Raw genomic sequence first — 19,785 nt, 5'->3', positions numbered from 1 at the left:
GCTCCCTTTGCACAATGGAAATCTCTTGCAGTCACTATGCAATCTTAAGGCACGAAGCCTGAAAGAAAAGTGTTAATGAAATTCTTACTCCAGGTTTGACTTACTAACAATATCAGACAGCTGCTTAAACTCATCAAAAATGTGGTTGTATACGTGTGTTTTAATTACAGTTTTTAAGAGGTAGGCCTAAAATTACTAATCCAAAGTGAGAATCAGATGTGCCCCCCCAAAGAGTAGCCATGAGCCTATTTCTCATTATTTTAAGTCAGGAGAATTTGTGCATTACACATCAACCCCAGTCCTCCCTCCCACCAATTTTCTAAAATATTACTGAAATGCAATGAAAATAATTGCTTATAGGTAACACATGATCGTGTTAGGATGTGACATGTCTACTGTCACTTCAGAATCGCCAAATAGTATGATTGCTAATGCAATTGCATTGTGTGCAGTAACACAGTTTCTCTTTGCTCCACGAACATCCAAACTGCACATCTTCCTTGTTGCTACTGAGTCTGTGGTTCAAAATGTCACCCTGCGATTCTGTACTTGGAATACGCTTGGGACGTTTCCCTCACGCATTTTCTTTACTTTGTATTGGGGGTGTAGATATAAATTTTTCCTATATAAACATTTACTGAAAAATACTTTATTGAGAGTATATGTAGATCCTATGAAGTTTAAGGGTTAAAAATCAAAAGGTAGTCTGTTAGGAAAATCTTACCTAAGAAGTATACCCATATGTAGTTTTCCTCCTCAAAAAAAAAAACAAAACCGAAACTCTTATTAAGGATATTTTTTGGCATCTACAAAGTAAGCAGAATGGTGTAATGAAATCCTGTGTAGCCCTCACATGGTTCAGCAGTGCCCAACACTCCGTCATTTCTGTGTCATCTACACCTCCAGGTGTCCATCCCTACGCAATTATTATTTTTGTAGACAGCGGGGGGGGGGCAAAATTGACAAAAAATGAAATGCACAGATCTTCTCTGTACAACTTTGACAACTGTATACACCTGAATAATCCAAACATCTATCATTTCTCTTTCCCCAGAAACTTTTCTCATGTACTCTCCCATTGGAACCTCTCCCATCATGGGAGGCAAATACTGCATTGATTTTTTTTCCTTTCGTTAGTTTTTCCTGTTCCAGAACTTCACATATATGGGATCATATAGTATGTACTCTTTTGTGTCCCTTCTTTCCCTTTGCATGTCTGTGATTCATCTATGCTGTCGCATGTTTTAGTAGTTTGTTCCTTTTTGTTGCTGCATAATATTCCATTGTATACCTACCACAATTTTTTTTATCAGTTTACCTGTGGATGGACTTTTGGATTTTTTGCAGAGTTTTGAATAAAGTTGCTAGGAACATTTGTGTGACAGGTCTTTTTGAGGACAAATATTTTCCTTTTTCTTGGATAAATATTAATAGTAAATTAGTGGGACAGGGTAGTGTTGAAGTGTTTAACTTGGAAAGAATCTGCCAGCCCTTTTTCCCCAGATAGTTGGGCCATTAAACATTCCCACCAGCCAGTGTGTGAGCATTCTGGTTGTTCCACAACCTTTACTCCTCTGGTGGGTTTGTAATGGTTCCTCATTGTGGCTTTCATTTACATTTTCTTGACGACTGATGAAGTTGAGCATTTTTCTTCTTTAGCAGCCTTTCAGATGGATTCTTGTATAAAGTGTCTAAGTCTTTTCCCCGTTTTTAATTAGGTTGTTTGTCTTTTTATAAAATTGAATTGAATGTAGAAGTTCTTTATAGATATACTAGTTCTTTATCAGATATATGGTTTATATGGATCTTTCCATCTGTGGCTTGTCTATTTTCGTAGTATATCTTTTTATGTATAGAAGTTCTTAGTTTTGATGAAATCATTATTTATTCATGTTTTCTTTTATAGTTACTGTCCTAGCTAAGAATCTTTGCTTACCTCCAATAATTACAATAATAATTATCCTATATTTTCTTCTAAAAACTTCATAGTTTTAGCTTTTATATTTAGTTCTATGATCCATCTTGAATTAATTTTTGTGTGTGCTGTGAGGTAAGGGTTGATGGGTTTTTTTCATGTGAATTCCTAGTTGATCCGGCACCATTTGTTGAAAAGACTTTTTTTCCCTCATTGACTTCATTTGAACCTTTGTCAAAAAATGAAATTAACATATAACTGTGTCTGTTTATGGACTCTCAGTCCTCTTCTATTCATCTGCCTGTCGTTGATGCCATCACCACACTGTCTTGATTACCACATCTTTCTAGCAAGTCTTGGATTCAGGCAGCGCTACATTCTCGTTTTGTTCTTATTTTTGAAAACTGTTTTGGCTATTCTAGGTCCTTTGAATCGTAGAGCCAACTTGTAAATTTCTATTTTTTTTTTTTTTAAAGACTTCTGGGATTTTGATCGAGATTGTATTGAATCTGTAGTTTAATTTAGGGAGGCTAGACATCTTGACAATACTGAGTCTTCCAAATTATGAATGCAATATCTCTCCATTTAATTATTTTTCTGAAATGTTTCATAATTTCCAGTGTAGAACTTTTCCATTTTCAGTTAAGTGTATTCCTATGTATTTTCTATTCAGTGCTTTTATAAGTGGGATTTTTATCTTTTCATTATTTGTTCCTAGTATATACAAATACAATTGATTTTCATGTAGTTGCATATTGACCTTGTAGCCTATAATCATGCTAAACTAACCTACTAGTTCTAGTTCTAGTAGTTTTTTGTTGATTCCTTAGCATTTTCTAGAGGTAATTGATCATTTTATCTGTGTATAGGGAGTTTTACAATGTTTCTGACCTTTATCCTCCTTCCTTCCTTCCTTCATTTTCCTCTCTCTGTCTCTCTCTTTTTTTTTTTTTTGTCCCCAATCTCAGAGAAGCCAGTTGGTGTTGGATGATTAAATAAGACCTTAGCTATATGTAGGTTTTTCATACATGCCCTTTATCAAGTGGAGGAAATTCCTTTCCATTTCTGATTTGATACGAGGCTTTTCCTTTTAAATCACAATTTGACATTGTATTTTGTCAGGTGCTTTTTCGGCACCTATTTAGGTTATCTATGTGGGTTTTTTGGTGTTTTGTTTGTTTGGTTTTGTTTTTGCTTTTTTTTAAGCTTTTATTCATTTAGAGAGAGCAATCCCTTGCAGGCGAGCGGGGGGGCGGGGGTGGTGTGCAGAGAGAGGGAGAGAATCCTGAATCTCAGGCAGACTCTGAGCTGAATGGAGAGCCCAGCGCAGGGCTCAGTCTCATGATCCTGAGATCATGACCTGAGCCGAAATCAAGAGTCAGACTCTTAACTAACTGAGCTACCCAGACGCGCCCCCCTTTTTAAAGATTTTATTTATTTTGTTTTAAAATGAAATTTAAGTATAACAAAGAGGGATACTCACTAATGGGATAGTCAAAACTCCTTATCATAATATTCAAAGTCCTTCAAAAGATAACTGTGACCTGCCTTTCCAGCTTCTGTGACTGCGTCACCATTATATGGTCCAGCTACACTGAGCTACTTAAATAAGTCGTTGATACGAATGTGCATTTCCCTCATTTCATTCTTTTGCCCATGTATTTTATTCCATGTACTTCCACAGACATTTAAAAAAACCTAGCCCAGCTGTTTTGGCATAAGATCATGACATTGTTTTTGTTATTACCCTAAATAAAAATCCTTATTTAGATCAGATATTTCTTCTTTGTATAGATTCTTTTTAAATGCTCCGTAACTTTAGGTAATTGACCTGAAATTCAGAGGTAAAGATGACAGAATGGAAAAACAAGAATACTAGTTATTATTTGTTAAAAATGTACTGTTTTCGGGGCGCCTGGGTGGCTCAGTTGGTTAAGCGACTGCCTTCGGCTCAGGTCATGATCCTGGAGTCCCAGGATCGAGTCCCGCATCAGGCTCCCTGCTCAGCGGGGAGTCTGCTTCTCCCTCTGACCCTCCCCCTTCTCATGCTCTATCTCATTCTCTCTTTCAAATAAATAAATAAAATCTTAAAAAAAAAAAGTACTGTTTTCTTATAAGAGAGATAGCTTGTGATACCAGATGCATTTTTAATTAACTATTTTTCTCAGATAAATCCCTTAATCCCTCTTGTCATCTCATAACTGTAAAATGGGAGAGAAGTCAATAATATCTTTAAAAATCTTTCAGACTTAATGTTCTGTGATTCTGGGATCTAAATTTTGCTTTCAAACTTCAGCATGTGACTTAGCCTAAGGAATTTCTGATCTCTGTTCTAGGGAACATAAAAGCTGTAAATCCTTTCTCATAAATTTTACCAGACAAATCTCATCAGCTGTGTAAGTTGCTCTCAACCAAGTTTGTGTATCAGAATCATAGGACAGGTTCACCTATATAACAGCACTATACCCCATCCTAGTAGATGAGAATCTCTGAAGGTGGTGCCTAGGTGTGCTTTTAACTAGTCAGTATGTAACAAATCTTATTAGGAGTCTAGATGTGAATTTTTGCTCCTGTCATCGGAGGACATTGACAAAAGTACCAGCAGACTTATTGTAGAATATACAGCCATTTGCTATTCAGTTCAGATTACACACCAATTGCATGAAATAAAATAGTGTGCTCAGTGATGGAACTAGCAATTTTGTTAACCAGTTAGCATTGAATGTGTCCTGGAATCCACAAAAGGCAAAGGAGGAGAGATCCTTACATGGTCCATAATACTTCCTGCTCTTCAACTTGAGTCTCTGTCTCCATACATCTCTTTTAAATACCAAGTGAATGGGATTGACATAACGTAGGGGCTGTGGCTAGAAAAATGAGGGCAGGAGAACAGGATGATTTCTCAGCTAAAGGCTCATTTATGATATATATTAGTTATATGTCAGTACAAATACTATAACATACTGGTGCATATGTCTTCGTGCAGATGTTTGAATATGTGGCATAAAAAATATCAAATCATCTTTCTTCCGTGTTTTACAAACTGTGAAGTGGAAAATTTGTCTAAGAAGCTATTTCCCCCCTCGAACCTAGCAAACACTGTATGTAATCAGACCATAGCCAACCTGCCAGATGCAGTTTTTTTAGTTGAAAAAAATTCTTTACATATATATCATACATATACACATTAGGAAGTGATTGAGAAAGTAGGACTCTACCCTGGTGAGGCAGTTTTTAAAGTTGCCGCTTGGATTTTTAACTGCCCTCACCACTACAGAGTTTAGAATGAGAATTGGGTGCTGGGGAATTATTTTGGAGAGGGAGGGAGATGGTTGGGCTCTGGGTGATTTGGATGAGTAAGCAAAGTAGCAGGAGTCCCATTCTAGCCCCATCCCCACTAGAAGGAGGCTTTGGGATCAGGAGATGAGAGTTTGGACTCTGGCTCTGCCACTCTCTTCCCTAGAATCCTTATCCAAGTCCCCGAGTGTGAGTCTCAGTGTCCTCGTTACCAAAGCGCAGAAGCACCCACCTTGTCTACCCATCAGGCAGTGCAGCGAGGCAGAGCCAGACTCTGTATGAGATAGGCTTTAAAGTTACCAGATGTGCATGATGTAACCCTGACTCTATAGGACTGATTCACTGACAAGACTTGTGTCAAATTTTTCTTTTTTTTTTTTTAAAGAGAAGCTGAAGTTGGGAGGAGGGGAGTTAGATACTTTGATCCTCCCAAGTCCTTTGATGACTGACTGGGTGTGTGGCTGTCTGTGGGCATGTCAAGGGAAGTATTTTGAAGTCGAGAGGGAAAAGGCTAGTAACCGAGGGACTTGGAGTAGAGCTCTAACTAGATCATTGTATGAAAGAAGCAAACATTAAGCTGGCCCTTACTAGTTGGGGGAAGTCTTGACTCATAGCATGTACCGATGTTCTTGGAAGAAGGAATTCCAGGTCAGTGGTCAGCTGAGTCCTATTCACTTACGTGACTACCAGTACCACTAAGAGAGGTGGGTTGTAATGCCTCAGCCTCCTAGGGAAACACGATTCCTTTGCAATATTAATGAACTGTTAAGAGGTAGATTATACTTCTGCCTCCATTCACCCCTTCCTATGCCCTGCAGGTAATAGGAAATTATCTATAGGCACCTCCTTCATTTTGATCGAGTGAACCAACCTGTAGCAATTGGGGCAACTTCCACAGAAACACTAACAATCAGAGCAAAACATAAATGTATCTCTCTGCTCACTTCCTTGACGTCAATATTTTTCAGAATTATCAAGGTTTAGGATTCAAAAGAACATCCTGTTTTCTGAATATATCAAATTTAGAGAGATGTGAGCTACATATTACTATTACTTTGCCTTTAGAAGGTATTTCAATTTAATTAGATTTGTTTGAGCGAAAATAAATCTCTCATGCTTAAGCCTTTTAGATGAATGTGTTCCTTTGGGAACATTGTACTTCACAAGAAATAGATTACACTGAAGTTGCAGACCTCATTTCAGCACTGCATCATTAAACTAAGTCCTTAAAACCTGCTCCTTTGCCCAAAGTATTAAATTATTGGAGCTTGATGTGTATTATTTTGTCCTGCTGAGAAAAAGATTAACAATTTATTCAGAAATATTTTTTCATTAGAGTGAAATTGTTTCCACGTGAGTTTCAGTCCTCTTCCCTGTTCCCCAGCCTTGCTACCTTTCTCTTCTCTTCCTCTCTCCCACCTGCAAAACTGAAATGGTGGTTTGGAAAGTGAGCATCATTCTTCACGGGGGCTAGTGCCCAAGGTTCTTGGAAAGAGAAAATCTTCTACAGGGTCTTCTTGGAATAGGACCTGGTTACTCCTGTCACACACCGCCTCCCTCCCCAAAGCTGTACTACAGTACCTGTGGTTCCTAGAAAGAGACCTGCCATTTCTTCCCTGCCCATCTTTTCATAGATTTTCCCCCGGTCCTGGTGTTCTTCCTGCCACTCACCTCCCGCTGTGCCTGCTAAGTTTCTGTCTGCCTCAAGACCAGCCCACCCATCTCAGAAGAGACAGTCACTTCTTGCTTTATGCCGACATTCATCCTATGGCGGTGCAATTTTTTGTTTCTAAAACTGTGGTCACTTACTAGAGTACAGTATGCTTGAGTGCAGGAGCCATATCTGACTGAATAAAGTGATTCCTCTAAAGTGACGTTCAGGGAATCTGATATCTGGAACATACCTGGTGCTCAATACATGGTAGCTCCGGTAATGATGGTAATGAAAGTCCCTGTGTCCTCATCACTTGTACGGTGACTGTTGAATAAATGAGTAAATGGATGGAGATAACATATATCTATTATACTTTTTTGGAATATTTCTGGGTCTGGGGTTTCTATTTTGTGAGGCCCTGTTAGTTGGATTTAAAATTTCACAGGATTGGGCGCCTGGGTGGCTCAGTTGGTTAAGCGACTGCCTTCGGCTCAGGTCATGATCCTGGAGTCCCGGGATCGAGTCCCGCATCGGGCTCCCTGCTCAGCAGGGAGTCTGCTTCTCCCTCTGACCCTCCCTCCTCTCATGTGCTCTCTCTCTCTCTCTCTCTCTCAAATAAATAAATAAGATCTTAAAAAAAAAAAAAAAGTTAAAAAAAAAAAATAAAAAAAAATAAAATAAAATTTCACAGGATTAAAAATGAGTTATTTATCCTATGACTTTTTTTTTTTTTTTTCCAACCTCAGATAAATACCTTTAGGAATGTTTCCTAATCATTAACAGGACGGGCTTTTGGACTCAGATTTGGCTATAAATACGGCTCTCAATATGTTATATTGGTTAAATTCCTTAAACTCACTACACCTCAGTTTCTCCATCTGTGTAAATCAGGTGAAATAATGTATAAAAGACATGTGTATATATGCATGTGCCTTGTGTGTTATAAGCATTTATTAAATGATGTTATTATAAAGTAGTAATAAAATATCAATAGAGAAAAACAAACCTGAAATCACCTCACATCCCACCAGAGGTAACATCATTGTTGACATTTAGTAGATACAGAGCTTTCTTTAGACTCAGACAGAACTTTTACATAAATGAAAATAATGTGATCGATAACGTATTTTGTCATTTTTTCACTCAATAATTTTATCTTTTTATGGCAGTGGATCTAGGTCTGTGTCATCCTTCACCTCCTTTTAATGCCAGAGTTTTCCATTTATCAACATAACAATGCAAATGTAATAAACCTTTTGCTGATGAGTATAGGGTTTTTCTATTTTTTCTCTGTTAAAAGTATAGCCATGATAGACATTTTGATCCCAGATTTTTAATCTTTTTAGGATAAATTTTTAGCAGTGAAATTGTTAGATAAAAAACTGTTAGATTAAAAATTGTTAGATTAAAAGAGGGGCGTCTGGGTGGCTCAGTTAAATGTCTGACTCTTGATTTTTGGCTCAGGTCATGATCTCATGGTCATGAGATCAAGCCCTGTGTCAGGGTCCGCATTCAGCGGGGAGTCTGCTTAAGATTCTCCCTCTCCCTCTGCCCCTCCCCCCACTCATGATCTCTCTCTCTCTCTCTCTCAAATAAATAAAATATTTTTTAAAAATTAACCTATAAAAAGATTCATCAAGTTGTAAACACTTATTTGTGGGTTTTTTTCTGCATGTATGTTATACTTAATAAAAGCTTATTAAAGAAAAAAGTTAATCTGGAGATTCCAGTGTCATGAAATATAAAATATGGAATATATTTAAAAATAGGAAGAAGGACTCTCAGATTTCATTATTGGAAGTTCCAGTTACCTGAATCCTGTCTCAGTTTTTTAATAATAATTTCTCAACTGTTCATAATAAATCCTTCTACTTGAATAAAAGTACGGGCAGTGGTGGTGGTGTTGAGTATTGTATTATAGCATGATATTCAAACCTCAGGCAAATCTGTTTCTTGAACTAAATTTTAGTTTTTGTATAATTAAGATCTCTAATCCCAGCTTAAGTTAAATTAACTTTTGACTTCCAATTTGGTAAGTTTTTTGAATAGATTTAATTGAGTTACTCTCCAGCATAAATTTATATTCATGTTCAGTTGAACTATGGAAAATTGAGTGATATTTTTCAATAATTAATTTTATTGAAACAAATCTCATTAAAGACCTCTTAAGTGAAAGTTTATGTAGTATAACAAAAGGATTTATATCCATTTACTTTTGCTGAATCTTGCTGTATTAACCCTAATTCTACAAACTATAAAATAATGCAATTAAGTATCCTATCTTTGTTACCTAAATATAGAGGGTTTACCTCAAAATAGTGTTTTCTTGATTTTTCCTCCTGCTACAGTAGCAGAAACCAACCCATGGAGGGAAATACGAATCACATTAAAAAAAAAAACCAGGGGCGCCTGGGTGACTCAGTTGGTTAAGCGACTGCTTTCGGCTCAGGTCATAATCCTGGAGTCCCGGGATCGAGTCCCGCATCGGGCTCCCTGCTCAGCGGGGGGTCTGCTCCCTCTGACCCTCTTCCCTCTCGTGCTCTCTGTCTCTCATTCTCTCTCTCTCAAATAAATAAATAAAATCTTAAAAAAAAAAAAAACATTATAATGTGATTTCTGAGTTTTATAGAAACAGAGGTTTATCATTTGAGGCTATTGTCTTCATTATCTGGACCTGCTATTATTTGTCCCTGAATGATACCTCATTGAACTGGAAATTTAGAACCTAGGAAAAGGTGAGCTAATTACCCGTGATAAAATACTAGTGTCTTTCTGGGGCCAGGAATCGCTGAGCTGAGATCGAAGTTACTGACCATGTGAAGGATCTCAGAAAACCCTTTTTGTCAGTATTCAGGAGAAGAAGCCAAACACAGATAAGAAAACCAGAATTGTAGCTCAAGAGCATAGAATGCTCCTTTGGACAGAAAGCCTTTTTCCTTTGTCTTTTTCTCCTTTCTTTTCCTTCTGAATGCCACGGATAAGTTACTAAGTGTCGGAGAGAGCATAAGATTTAGGAGATAGGGAGAGGGATGTCACTTGAATATATAAGTTAATATTTAGAAATACGGGCAGAGATACTGTATGGGTGGAGACTTTTTGGTGGCCAAGAACAGAAATTAGGTCAAGGTAATTTAACCAAAAAAGGGATAATTTACTGTAGTAGTATGGGTGTCCCTCCCAGAGCTCGGAGATCAGGTTGCCTGGGAGCCTCAGGAATTCCTGTGCCTTCATCCACGTGGTGGAATATGGCCACCTCACAGAAGCTCAGAGAAGATGTAGAGAATCGTTACGAGTTTCTCTCAACATGCATAAGCTGGACTGTCCCAGAAGAAGTAGAGATATATGGTTATCCTTGAATAGAAGAGTTATAGATCTCAGATTTTAAGATGATAGATAATTTAGGTGTAATGGGAACACCCAGTCAGAACTAAGGATAGTTCTTCCCACCAATAAGAATACTGTCAAAAATAAGGACATATCTAAGTAATTTATTATTATTTTTATATATCATTGAGTCATCTCTGAAGGGAGAAACTTTGGGAAAGCCACTTTTCTGCTTCTCAGTTTCCTGGAAGTAAATAGAAAATGATAATGTTTTTCTAATTTCTAGATAATCTGAATGATCACTCATATTCTATAAGGATGGGAGCAGTGTTTGCCCCAAAATGAAATATTTTAATGGTTTTCCCTTGGCATGAGTCAGAAAAAAATTAAAATGGTGATCAATCTAATGAAAAAAAGTGTAATAGGTGTCTATTATTATTATTCAGGTTGTAGTTTGCACAAAGAGAAAAGTACAGTCTTAAGGGATTCCAGGTTGGATTTAGGACTTGAGAAGCCTAGCAGTCAACTATGGGGCATTTCCTCTTTGCATTGTGGTGAAATGCTTTGATTCTGACTTGTGTATCTCAGAGTTCTAGAACCTACGATAGTAGGTCACCAGCATCCACCTGTTCCCACTCAAGAGTTCATTTAACAGACATCTTTATAAAGATGACTTTCAAAATCATCTGATTTTTATGTGCACCATACAGATGGGACCTCTAGGTGTGCCTTAGGATTATGAGCTTTTAAACGAATAGCTAAATCACCGAGGGCAAATTGCTTAAACTCTTGGAATTCCATAATACCCCAGTTGCTCTGAGATTTAAATGAGATACTGTGCCTAAAGAGCTTAGCATAATGTTCGGCACAGAGCAAGCACTGGATAAATGGTAGATATCATTAATTAGAATTAACCTGAAAGACTTGCAGGGGGTGTAGAGTGCTTTCTTTTTTGCCTATGCTATACTTAGAGGATGTCCTACATCTGATGGTTAAAGAATAGTGCCCTCAGAGAACAGCAGCTTCTCAGAAATAGAAAAAGTGCCAGTCTAAAGTTAATTGTGTGTAAAATACATCATATTCTTTTTAATTACCTACTGAATTTTCTCTGGAGTGTGTTTCCTTTAGTGATGAAGAAATAGAAAAACTGCTTATGCAGTTGGAAGCTATATGTACCTCTCATTTAGTGAAATTATTTTATATTAAGTAAGAGCTACAAAAACACAAAAGAGGTCTTACTGTCTTGGAACTCAGAGGCTGTGAATGTGTTCTTTATGAGGTCAGAAGAGAGGCTTTGTCTTAGATTTTTTTAATCCCGAGATCTGCATTTTCCTTTCTGATTTACTCCAGTGACATCAGGTTTCCCTCTCTCTTGAGTTTCTTGTTGTGCTCCCAGTCTTGGACTACATAGCAGCATTTCTCCAGAGGCCTCCAAGCACTGGCAGGAGCCGCTACCATCCCTGTAAATGGCACGGTTGTTGGCACTGGAAAAAACATCCACAGCAAGCAAGCTGTTCTACCTTTCTATAGCCAGAGCCCCAGAGTATTCACAAACAGCACCAGGAAGGCGTAACTGTAGATTTACTCTTAGATAAATTAAAATTAATGACCCGCTTTCTTCATTTGGGCTGTAATTTTCCCCTCTTAGAATAAGAGGACCGTACATTTTATTCTATCCAAATGGAAGATCACACCTAAAAAGCAGGCCTATCCATAAACATGAAACAGCTTAATTTTCTGTATGTTCAAGCTTTTGCTAATAAAAAAGACCTTAAAAAGGAAACACCTCAGTCCCTTTGAAGGCTGGAGTCCACCTCAGAGAAAGCCGACTAGCGGTTGATGAATGGAAGCACCGCTTCCGTTCGGGGCTGTGCGATCCAGTACATCCTCCCAAGCGCCGTTGTGGGCAAGCTTCTCAGGACAGACTGGCGAGTACCTGGTGGGGGACGCAGAGCCTGCCCTTAAGAAGTTGAACTCAGTTCAGTAAATGCCCTGTGCCTGCACTGATGCTCACCACCTAACAGTGATTGACTTTACCACGTAAGGTGAGCTGTAAGTGCGATAGGAGAACATTTTTAAATCCAGTGCCACAGAATTCAAAGACAGGAAGATTTGATAGCTCTGCTTTCTGAAAGCACCGGTCAGACACAGTGGGGAAGACATTCTCCAATAATTACCTGAACACCAGACATTGAATCAGGCATATTCCACATGTCATCTCATTTTAAAATTGTGATTTAAAGTTCCTTATTTATGTGGTGCCTGGGTGGCTCAGTCGGTTAAGCGTCTGCCTTCGGCTCAGGTCATGATCCCAGGGTCCTGCGATCAAGTCCCGCATCGCTTGTGCTCTCTCTCTCTCTCTCTTGCTCTCTCTCTCAAATAAATAAAATTTTTTAAAAAATCTTATAAAAAATAAAATTGTGATTTAACGTTCCTTATTTATGAGGCACCTGGGTGGCTCAGTCAGTTAGGCATCTGCCTTCAGCTCAGGTCATGATCTCGGGGTCCTGGGATAGGGCCTGTGTCAGGCTCCCCGCTCAGTGGGGAGTCTGCTTTTCCCTCTGCCTCTGCCCTTCCCCACTGTTCATGCTCTCTCTCTCTCAAATGAAAATAAAATCATAAATAAATGAAACAAAGTTCCTCATTTATTATTCATTGTAAATGAAAAAGATTGAGAAATATGGTTTGCAAAACAAAGTGATCATGACAGACATACTATTTTGTAACTAGGTTTTTGCTTCTTAGTACCTTTCTATGTCATTAAGTATTTTTCACACTGCTCTTAATAATTACATGATTTATTTAACTATTTTTTGCCTTATAACTAAGGTAAGAAGATATAAATATGAGACAAATAAAACCATGAAAGTATTAGGAGAAAATATAATTTAAAGGGTGGGCACTTCAAAAATATATATATAAATATATATTTTAGGGCAGTGAAATTGAGAGGAAGATACAGAGATTCCCCATATGTTCCTTTTAGATTACCAGCATCCCCCTCCAGGGTGGTACGTTTGTTACAGTGGGTGCACTGACACATCATCATCACCCAAGTCCATAGCTTACATCGGGGTTCACTCTTGGTGGTGTACATTCTGTGGTATCAGACAGATGTATAATGGCACGTGTCCATCACTGTGGTATTCATCCAGAGGGTGGGCGCATCTTTAAATACATGATATTAGGGGCACCTGGGTGACTCAGTCGGTTAGGCAGCTGCCTTCCGCTGGGGTCATGATCCCAGGGTCCCCCATTGGGTTCCCTGCTCAGCAAGGAGCCTGCTTGTCCTTCTGCCTCTCCCACTACCCCTGCTTGTGCTCTCTCTCTGTCAAATAAATAAAATCTTTTAAAAAAAAATAAAAAATAAACACATGATATTAAAAGGATACAAGCCTTAACAGAAAAGATGAGTAATTTTGAACATCGCCAAATTAAAAATTCTTTATGTATTAGAATTATTATAAATAAAATTTAAAGGCACTATCATGTAATTCTCACAACAGTTTTATGAAGTAGGTGCCCAGATTCCTTTTCAAGAAGAGAAAACTGAGGGGCGCCTGGGTGGCTCAGTCAGTTGAGCACCGACTCTTGGTTTCAGCTCAGGTCATGATCTCAGGGTCCTGGGATGGAGCCCTATATGAGGCTCCACTCTCAGCATGGAGTCTGCTTGAGGGATTCTCTCCCTCCTTCCTTCTGCCCCTCCCCACCATACTCATGCATGCATGGGCACTTTCTCTCTCTCTCTCAAATAAATAAATACATCTTAAAAGAGAGAGAGAGAGAGAAAACTGAGGCACAGAAATAGTGTGGAGATCAGTGGGTTTCTGGGAGGTTGATTATCTTGGTGAATACAAAAGCTGGTAGAATGAGGGGCATAGTGAGTAGGTGGTTCCAGTTTAATCTCTGTAGCAGGCTTTGAGGTGCATACCCGCTTTACCCCTTCAAGATGATGGATGAGCTTCATTTCAGACAACTCCATCCTTTGAAGTATTCATTTCCATACAATTTTCATTATGATGGCTATGACAAAAACCTTTTCCAGGTGTGTCTTCAAACAGAAAATTTCAGAGACATCAAGGACAGACAAATGCAAAGTACAAAAAGTGGAAATCCCTTTTTACTATTCCTTATATAGTACTTTTACTATTCCTTATATAGTACTATACTATCCCTTAAATAGTAGAAAATTTCAAGGCCTCAGTTACATTGGGACAGTATAGATCATTAACTACTTATTAAAGAGACAGGAGGAGAAAAGCCAAAACTGTGAGCTATTATCAGTGGGATGAAATAAAAGATTGATTATAGCATAGTTTTTCAGTGGAAAAACCGGAAGTAAAAAAATTTAGAGTGTAAATGTTTTTAGATCATATTTAGGTGAATTCAATCAAGTTAAAAATCCCACCACATCTTGGATAAGAGCAGATGGCTCATTGATTGTGTATAGTAAAATGTTTCTCTGCAATTGATCTAAAATTTGATTTAAAATGGGTATATAATATTTACCTCCTCTGGAGTAACAAAATTTGTGCTATGTAATAACATTGACACATTTTCAGAATCATATTTAATGGGCCCTCCAGAACTCTGGTGAATACCACAGCTTGGTCTGTTTTCTACATCTTTTAGAAATCTGGAAAAGCGGTAGGAAATATATCTGCCATAAAGTTTTTGCACTTAGCTCAACTATTGCCCTCTTAAAGTTTAGTGGAAGAGTCAAGGACTGTATATTCTTTATTAACTGCATTCAGAACTGAATTTAAGAAATGTTAATAGCTGTTTAGAATTAGTATTTGAATCCATACTACAAAGACTATTAAGATTTTTAGCATTATAGAGTCCTACACGGACCCACTTAAAAATGAATGGACTTCATTGTTTAATTCCAAGTATATACCCATCGATTTGCATGAATGTACAAATAAATACATGTATATTTTTATACAAAGTATACATATTGCATTTTTACAAGTGCATTTTATTTTTTCCCAAATAGATAAACAATCAGATCCTGTATGGAAGAAGTCACCAAAATGCATCTGCCATTATTAAGACCGCCCCATCAAAGGTCAAGCTGGTTTTCATCAGGTAAGATAGATACACGTCTGGTTTTCTAAAATCTAAGATCCCTTCTGAAGATATTATTTTGTAAGACTGCCTTATCTTTGGTTTGTCTAACAAAATCACCGTATCCTAAAAATACCTTTTCCTTTTTTAACTGTCACTTTAAGGGAAGTATAGATTGTTTCAGTTATGAGGTTTTCTTGTTATTTACGTTTCATATGATGGACTTAGTGGTTGAGGCTACTATTTGTATTCAGTTTTTTAAATTTCTTCCCTTCCTGGACTGATCGTCACCTCAGTAGAACCTTCTAGCTTCCCTTCCTCCTGTCACCACCATGTGGTATATTTACTGACTCATTAATATCTTCATCAAGGAATAGGCAGGAAAACAGAACCCAGGAACATTTTAGGAACTTCATAGTAAGAGTGCTGGTGAGAAATCCAGAGGGGAGCAGACGTGAGCTTTGCTGTCTAGAGTCGCGTGGTATGTTTGGGGTTCCACATTTTCCCTTAACCTCCCTGTTACCTGACTGGGTCCTTTTGGCATAAGTAAGTCAGAACTGGGAATTCCCATTGGTGGTAGCTATTGTTGCCTCATCAGCAATGGAATGTTTGATTCCTTTTATTGGACTGAAGTGACTGATGAATCTGAATTATCATTAAGTGATGTAACTGACCCTGTACATTAACTGTCACTCTGTTTCTTTTCCTTCTGAGTCTCAGGTATCAGCTGTAAAACGAGAATAATAAAGCACCTACCTCGTTCATTGTGGTATGTCAAAAATTTGAAATGTTGAACACGCTCTCTCACATAAAGGCTGAAAGAGTGTCGGCTGGTATTTTGTGACAGTGATGATCATTCTTCTTCCTACTGTTACTGGTTACCTGTCATTAAGACCAATCCATTCCCAGGGACCCCTGGGATTCAGGGTAGTTTTATTCCCAGATATGGGCACTAATGGAGGTGATTGACATACCCTTTCCCATGCCATCACTTCAGCTACAGGGTGTTGTTGCTGCTTAGCTCCTAAAGAAATCTTACATTAGTAACCTCTTCTCCCACTCGGAGGCACTTCCTGGATTTCCAGGTTTTTATTCTTGTTTCCAAAGGGAGAATCCTTTCTCCTTCTTCTGTGTCTGTGTGTTAAGTCAACCTCCTCTGGCTCACTCACCTTGAGGTCGTCTGGCTCACTCACCTTGAAGTCCTCTGTTAGGCACCAATCTCCTTTTGGGTTTTTCTGCCCTTCCTGTCACCAGAAGTTACGAAATTAGAGTTAGATGCTGAAAATGTGAACAAACTTGAGGAAAGGTCAACCACTCAAAGCGATGAAGGTGTCCATCGACAGAAATGCACGTCGGCTCGAACGCGTGGCAGAGAGTCATGTGAGGGTTCCATGAGCGGGCACCCACAGCACTCAGCCAGTATCTGCGCTTCGTGCTCAGCACGTGGGGGCAACTGCTGCAGGTGCTGTCCTTGGTGTTGCTGTCACCTCTTCACCCATACGGGGTCATCCCAATTTAAAGAGCAAAAAGAAAATTGAAGGGGATCCAAAGGAAACCATTAACGCAATTAAGTAATTGGGAAATAGAACCCTCCTCTTTCAAGAAAGAAAGGTTACATGATTTGAAATTATTTAGAATACAGAAGAGAAAGCTGAGGAGAATTTTAATAATAGTAATGAAGCCCCATTAATTTGGTGTCTGATGATTTCAATTTTGATCATTCAGAGGAGATCAGAATCAAGGAAATAATTTGTTCAGTAAATTAATAGTGTAAGTATGATTGAGGATGCCACAGAATACTTACTTACTGGAAGGGATTTTAAGCAATTTAGTAGAAGTATCAATGTACATTCAAAATATGCAATCGAATTATGAACCTTTCTTGCATGGTCGTTAAATTGTAGTGCCTAAACACATAGTCGGCATTCAGAAAGCTTTATTGAATAAATTTCCTTTCAGCTCCTTCTAAGCAATTCCAGATTATTTATTCTCCAAAGGCAACAATCATAGTAAGTTAGTTTGATTTATTTTGTGGACTTAAAGTTACATAGAAAAAATACATACAGATAAAAAATAATTCATTATTTTAGAAAATTTCTCATACTTAAGTCCCTCTCCTCAGTACTTTCCCAAATAATCTAAGTTGAGAAAAGTTTCTGTAGCTTCCTCTGTAGGGAGAAAAAGAGATGTAGGTGTGATTTTTTGAGTAGTCTCTTGTCATCCACTTTGAGACTGTGTAAAGGAAAACGAGTTTAAATTGAATCAAGACAGATGTACACACTGCTAACAACCTTTTGTTTGATCCAGTAGATATATATGTGGTAACTTGTGTGCCAACATTTTATTAATGCTTCAGTTTCCGTAAGGGAAGGAACTACTCATCTGACTGAGAGCTTGAGAGCTCTTACGTAAGTGACAAATTCTTTTCTAAGCAAGCCTGAGATTCACCCTATCTCATGAAACCTGGCTCTAGAATACTCCAAGTGTGTGAGCTTGTTCAGTTTCCTGATCTGCAGTATGTGGGTAATATAGCTATCTCAGGGTGCCTGGGTGGCTCAGTCAGTTAAGCAGTCAGCTCTTGATTTCAGCTCAAGTCATGATCTTAGGGTCCTGGGATCAATCCCCACGTCGGGCTCTGAGCTCAGTGGGGGTCTGCTTGAGGATTCTCTCTCTCCCTCTGCCCCTCCCCCTGCTCACGTGCTCGCTCTCTTTCTCTCAAATGAATAAATCTTTTTTAAAAAAAAAAGTCAAGTGTTTAGGGCGCCTGGGTGGCTCAGTTGGTTAAGCGACTGCCTTCGGCTCAGGTCATGATCCTGGAGTCCCGGATCGAGTCCCGCATCGGGCTCCCTGCTCAGCAGGGAGTCTGCTTCTCCCTCTGACCCTCCTCCCTCTCATGCTCTCTGTCTCTCATTCTCTCTCAAATAAATAAATAAAATCTTTAAAAAAAAAAAAAAAAGTCAAGTGTTTAAATATATATATATAGCTGACTCATAGATTGTCTAATGTCTTAATATGTATAAATTGCCTGGTGATGTGGGCTCAGCAATGTTCATGCTATGGTGATGAAGATGATGGTGTGGTGGCAGGAAAAGGGAGGCAGAGAGAGAAAGGAGGTAAAAGAAGTTAGGGAAAAGGAAAGAGGAGGAAAAAGATGAACCACTCCTTCATATATATTTTGTCTCATTCCAGAATCTTGAATATTTTTTTTAAGTGAAGCACATTCACAGTTTAAGAATTTTAATTAACATCATAATGATTAAACACTAGAAGAAATAGAATACTGGATATTGTATATAAGTGATAAATCACTGAATTCTCCTTAAACCAATATTGCACTGTATGTTCACTAACTAGAATTTATTTTTTTTTTTTTTTTTTAAAGATTTTATTTATTTATTTGAGACAGAGAGAATGAGAGAGAGAGCACATGAGAGGGGGGAGGGTCAGAGGGAGAAGCAGGCTCCCTGCTGAGCAGGGAGCCCGATGCGGGACTCGATCCAGGGACTCCAGGATCATGACCTGAGCCGAAGGCAGTCGCTTAACCAACTGAGCCACCCAGGCGCCCCACTAACTAGAATTTAAATAAAAATTTTTAAAAATCACTATAAGAGATAGCTACAGGTACTATATAAAACCATTTCCAATAAATGTTAGAATAAGAGACATGGGCATAGCCTGCCTAAAACATGTCTTTTAGTTCTGTGTTTACCACTGCTTCTCCCCCTCCTCCCTTTTTTTTTTTTTTAAAGCTCTACACCCCACATGGGGCTTGAGCTCGGGGCCCGGACAGCCCAAGAGCTGCATGCTCCACCAACTGAGCCAGACAGGCACCCGTCCTCCTCCTCCTTTTAAATGATGACCTGATACTCTTAACGAGGAGTAGAATACCATTTAATGAAAGAATGTATAAAGAGAAATCTAATTAATGTGAATTAATCCCCATGTCAATAAAATATATTATAATGTTACTGGGGTGAGTAACATCAAATAGTGTCAGAATTTAAAACACTTAAGGAAATCAAAAAAAGAAAATATTTTATGCTCCTCTGCTTTGTACATCACCAGTGGGTTATAGTGGGAGATTGGTGACCTATTTATGTGTAGTAACCTGTGCATTTTGTTTATTTTATTTTTTAAAGATTCCACTTATTTGACAGAGGGAGAGAGCACAAGCAGGGTGAATGGCAGGCAGAGGGAGAGAGAAAAGCAGGCTCTCCGCTGAGCAGGGAGCCCTACTCGGGACTCAGTCCCAGGACCCTGAGATCATGACCTGAGCCGAAGGCAGACACTTAGCCAACCGAGCCACCCAGGCGCCCATAATCTGTGCATTTTAGGTGCTGTCCAACATACCATTCTTTCTCCTTCAGGCTGATTATCTAGTTCATCACTCCTTTAGATACACCTCTGCCTATAGGTTACCTCTTTCAAACTATTGGTATGAGAACCCTAGTTGTGCCTATTTTAGATCCAAATCCTAAAGCAGTTAGATACTGGTTTGCTATCAGGTTTCAGGAAGTTAACACTT

At 38.5% G+C, this 19,785-nt stretch overlaps 1 protein-coding gene across 3 annotated transcripts in view; it reads left to right on the top strand.

Annotated features, from left to right (window-relative positions):
* Positions 1-19,785, top strand: part of PATJ (PATJ crumbs cell polarity complex component) — a 347,778-nt gene that overhangs the window by 209,689 nt on the left and 118,304 nt on the right. For all 3 annotated transcript variants that reach the window (XM_078073041.1, XM_036091353.2, XM_078073040.1), the window contains exon 29: positions 15,190-15,281. In XM_078073041.1, coding sequence (XP_077929167.1) covers positions 15,190-15,281 — 92 coding nt within the window. The remainder of the gene's footprint in view (positions 1-15,189; positions 15,282-19,785) is intronic.

This window comes from Halichoerus grypus, chromosome 5, assembly GCF_964656455.1.
Source record: "Halichoerus grypus chromosome 5, mHalGry1.hap1.1, whole genome shotgun sequence".
NCBI classification, from domain to species: domain Eukaryota; kingdom Metazoa; phylum Chordata; class Mammalia; order Carnivora; family Phocidae; genus Halichoerus; species Halichoerus grypus.
This window is presented reverse-complemented; position numbering and strand designations above follow the sequence as displayed.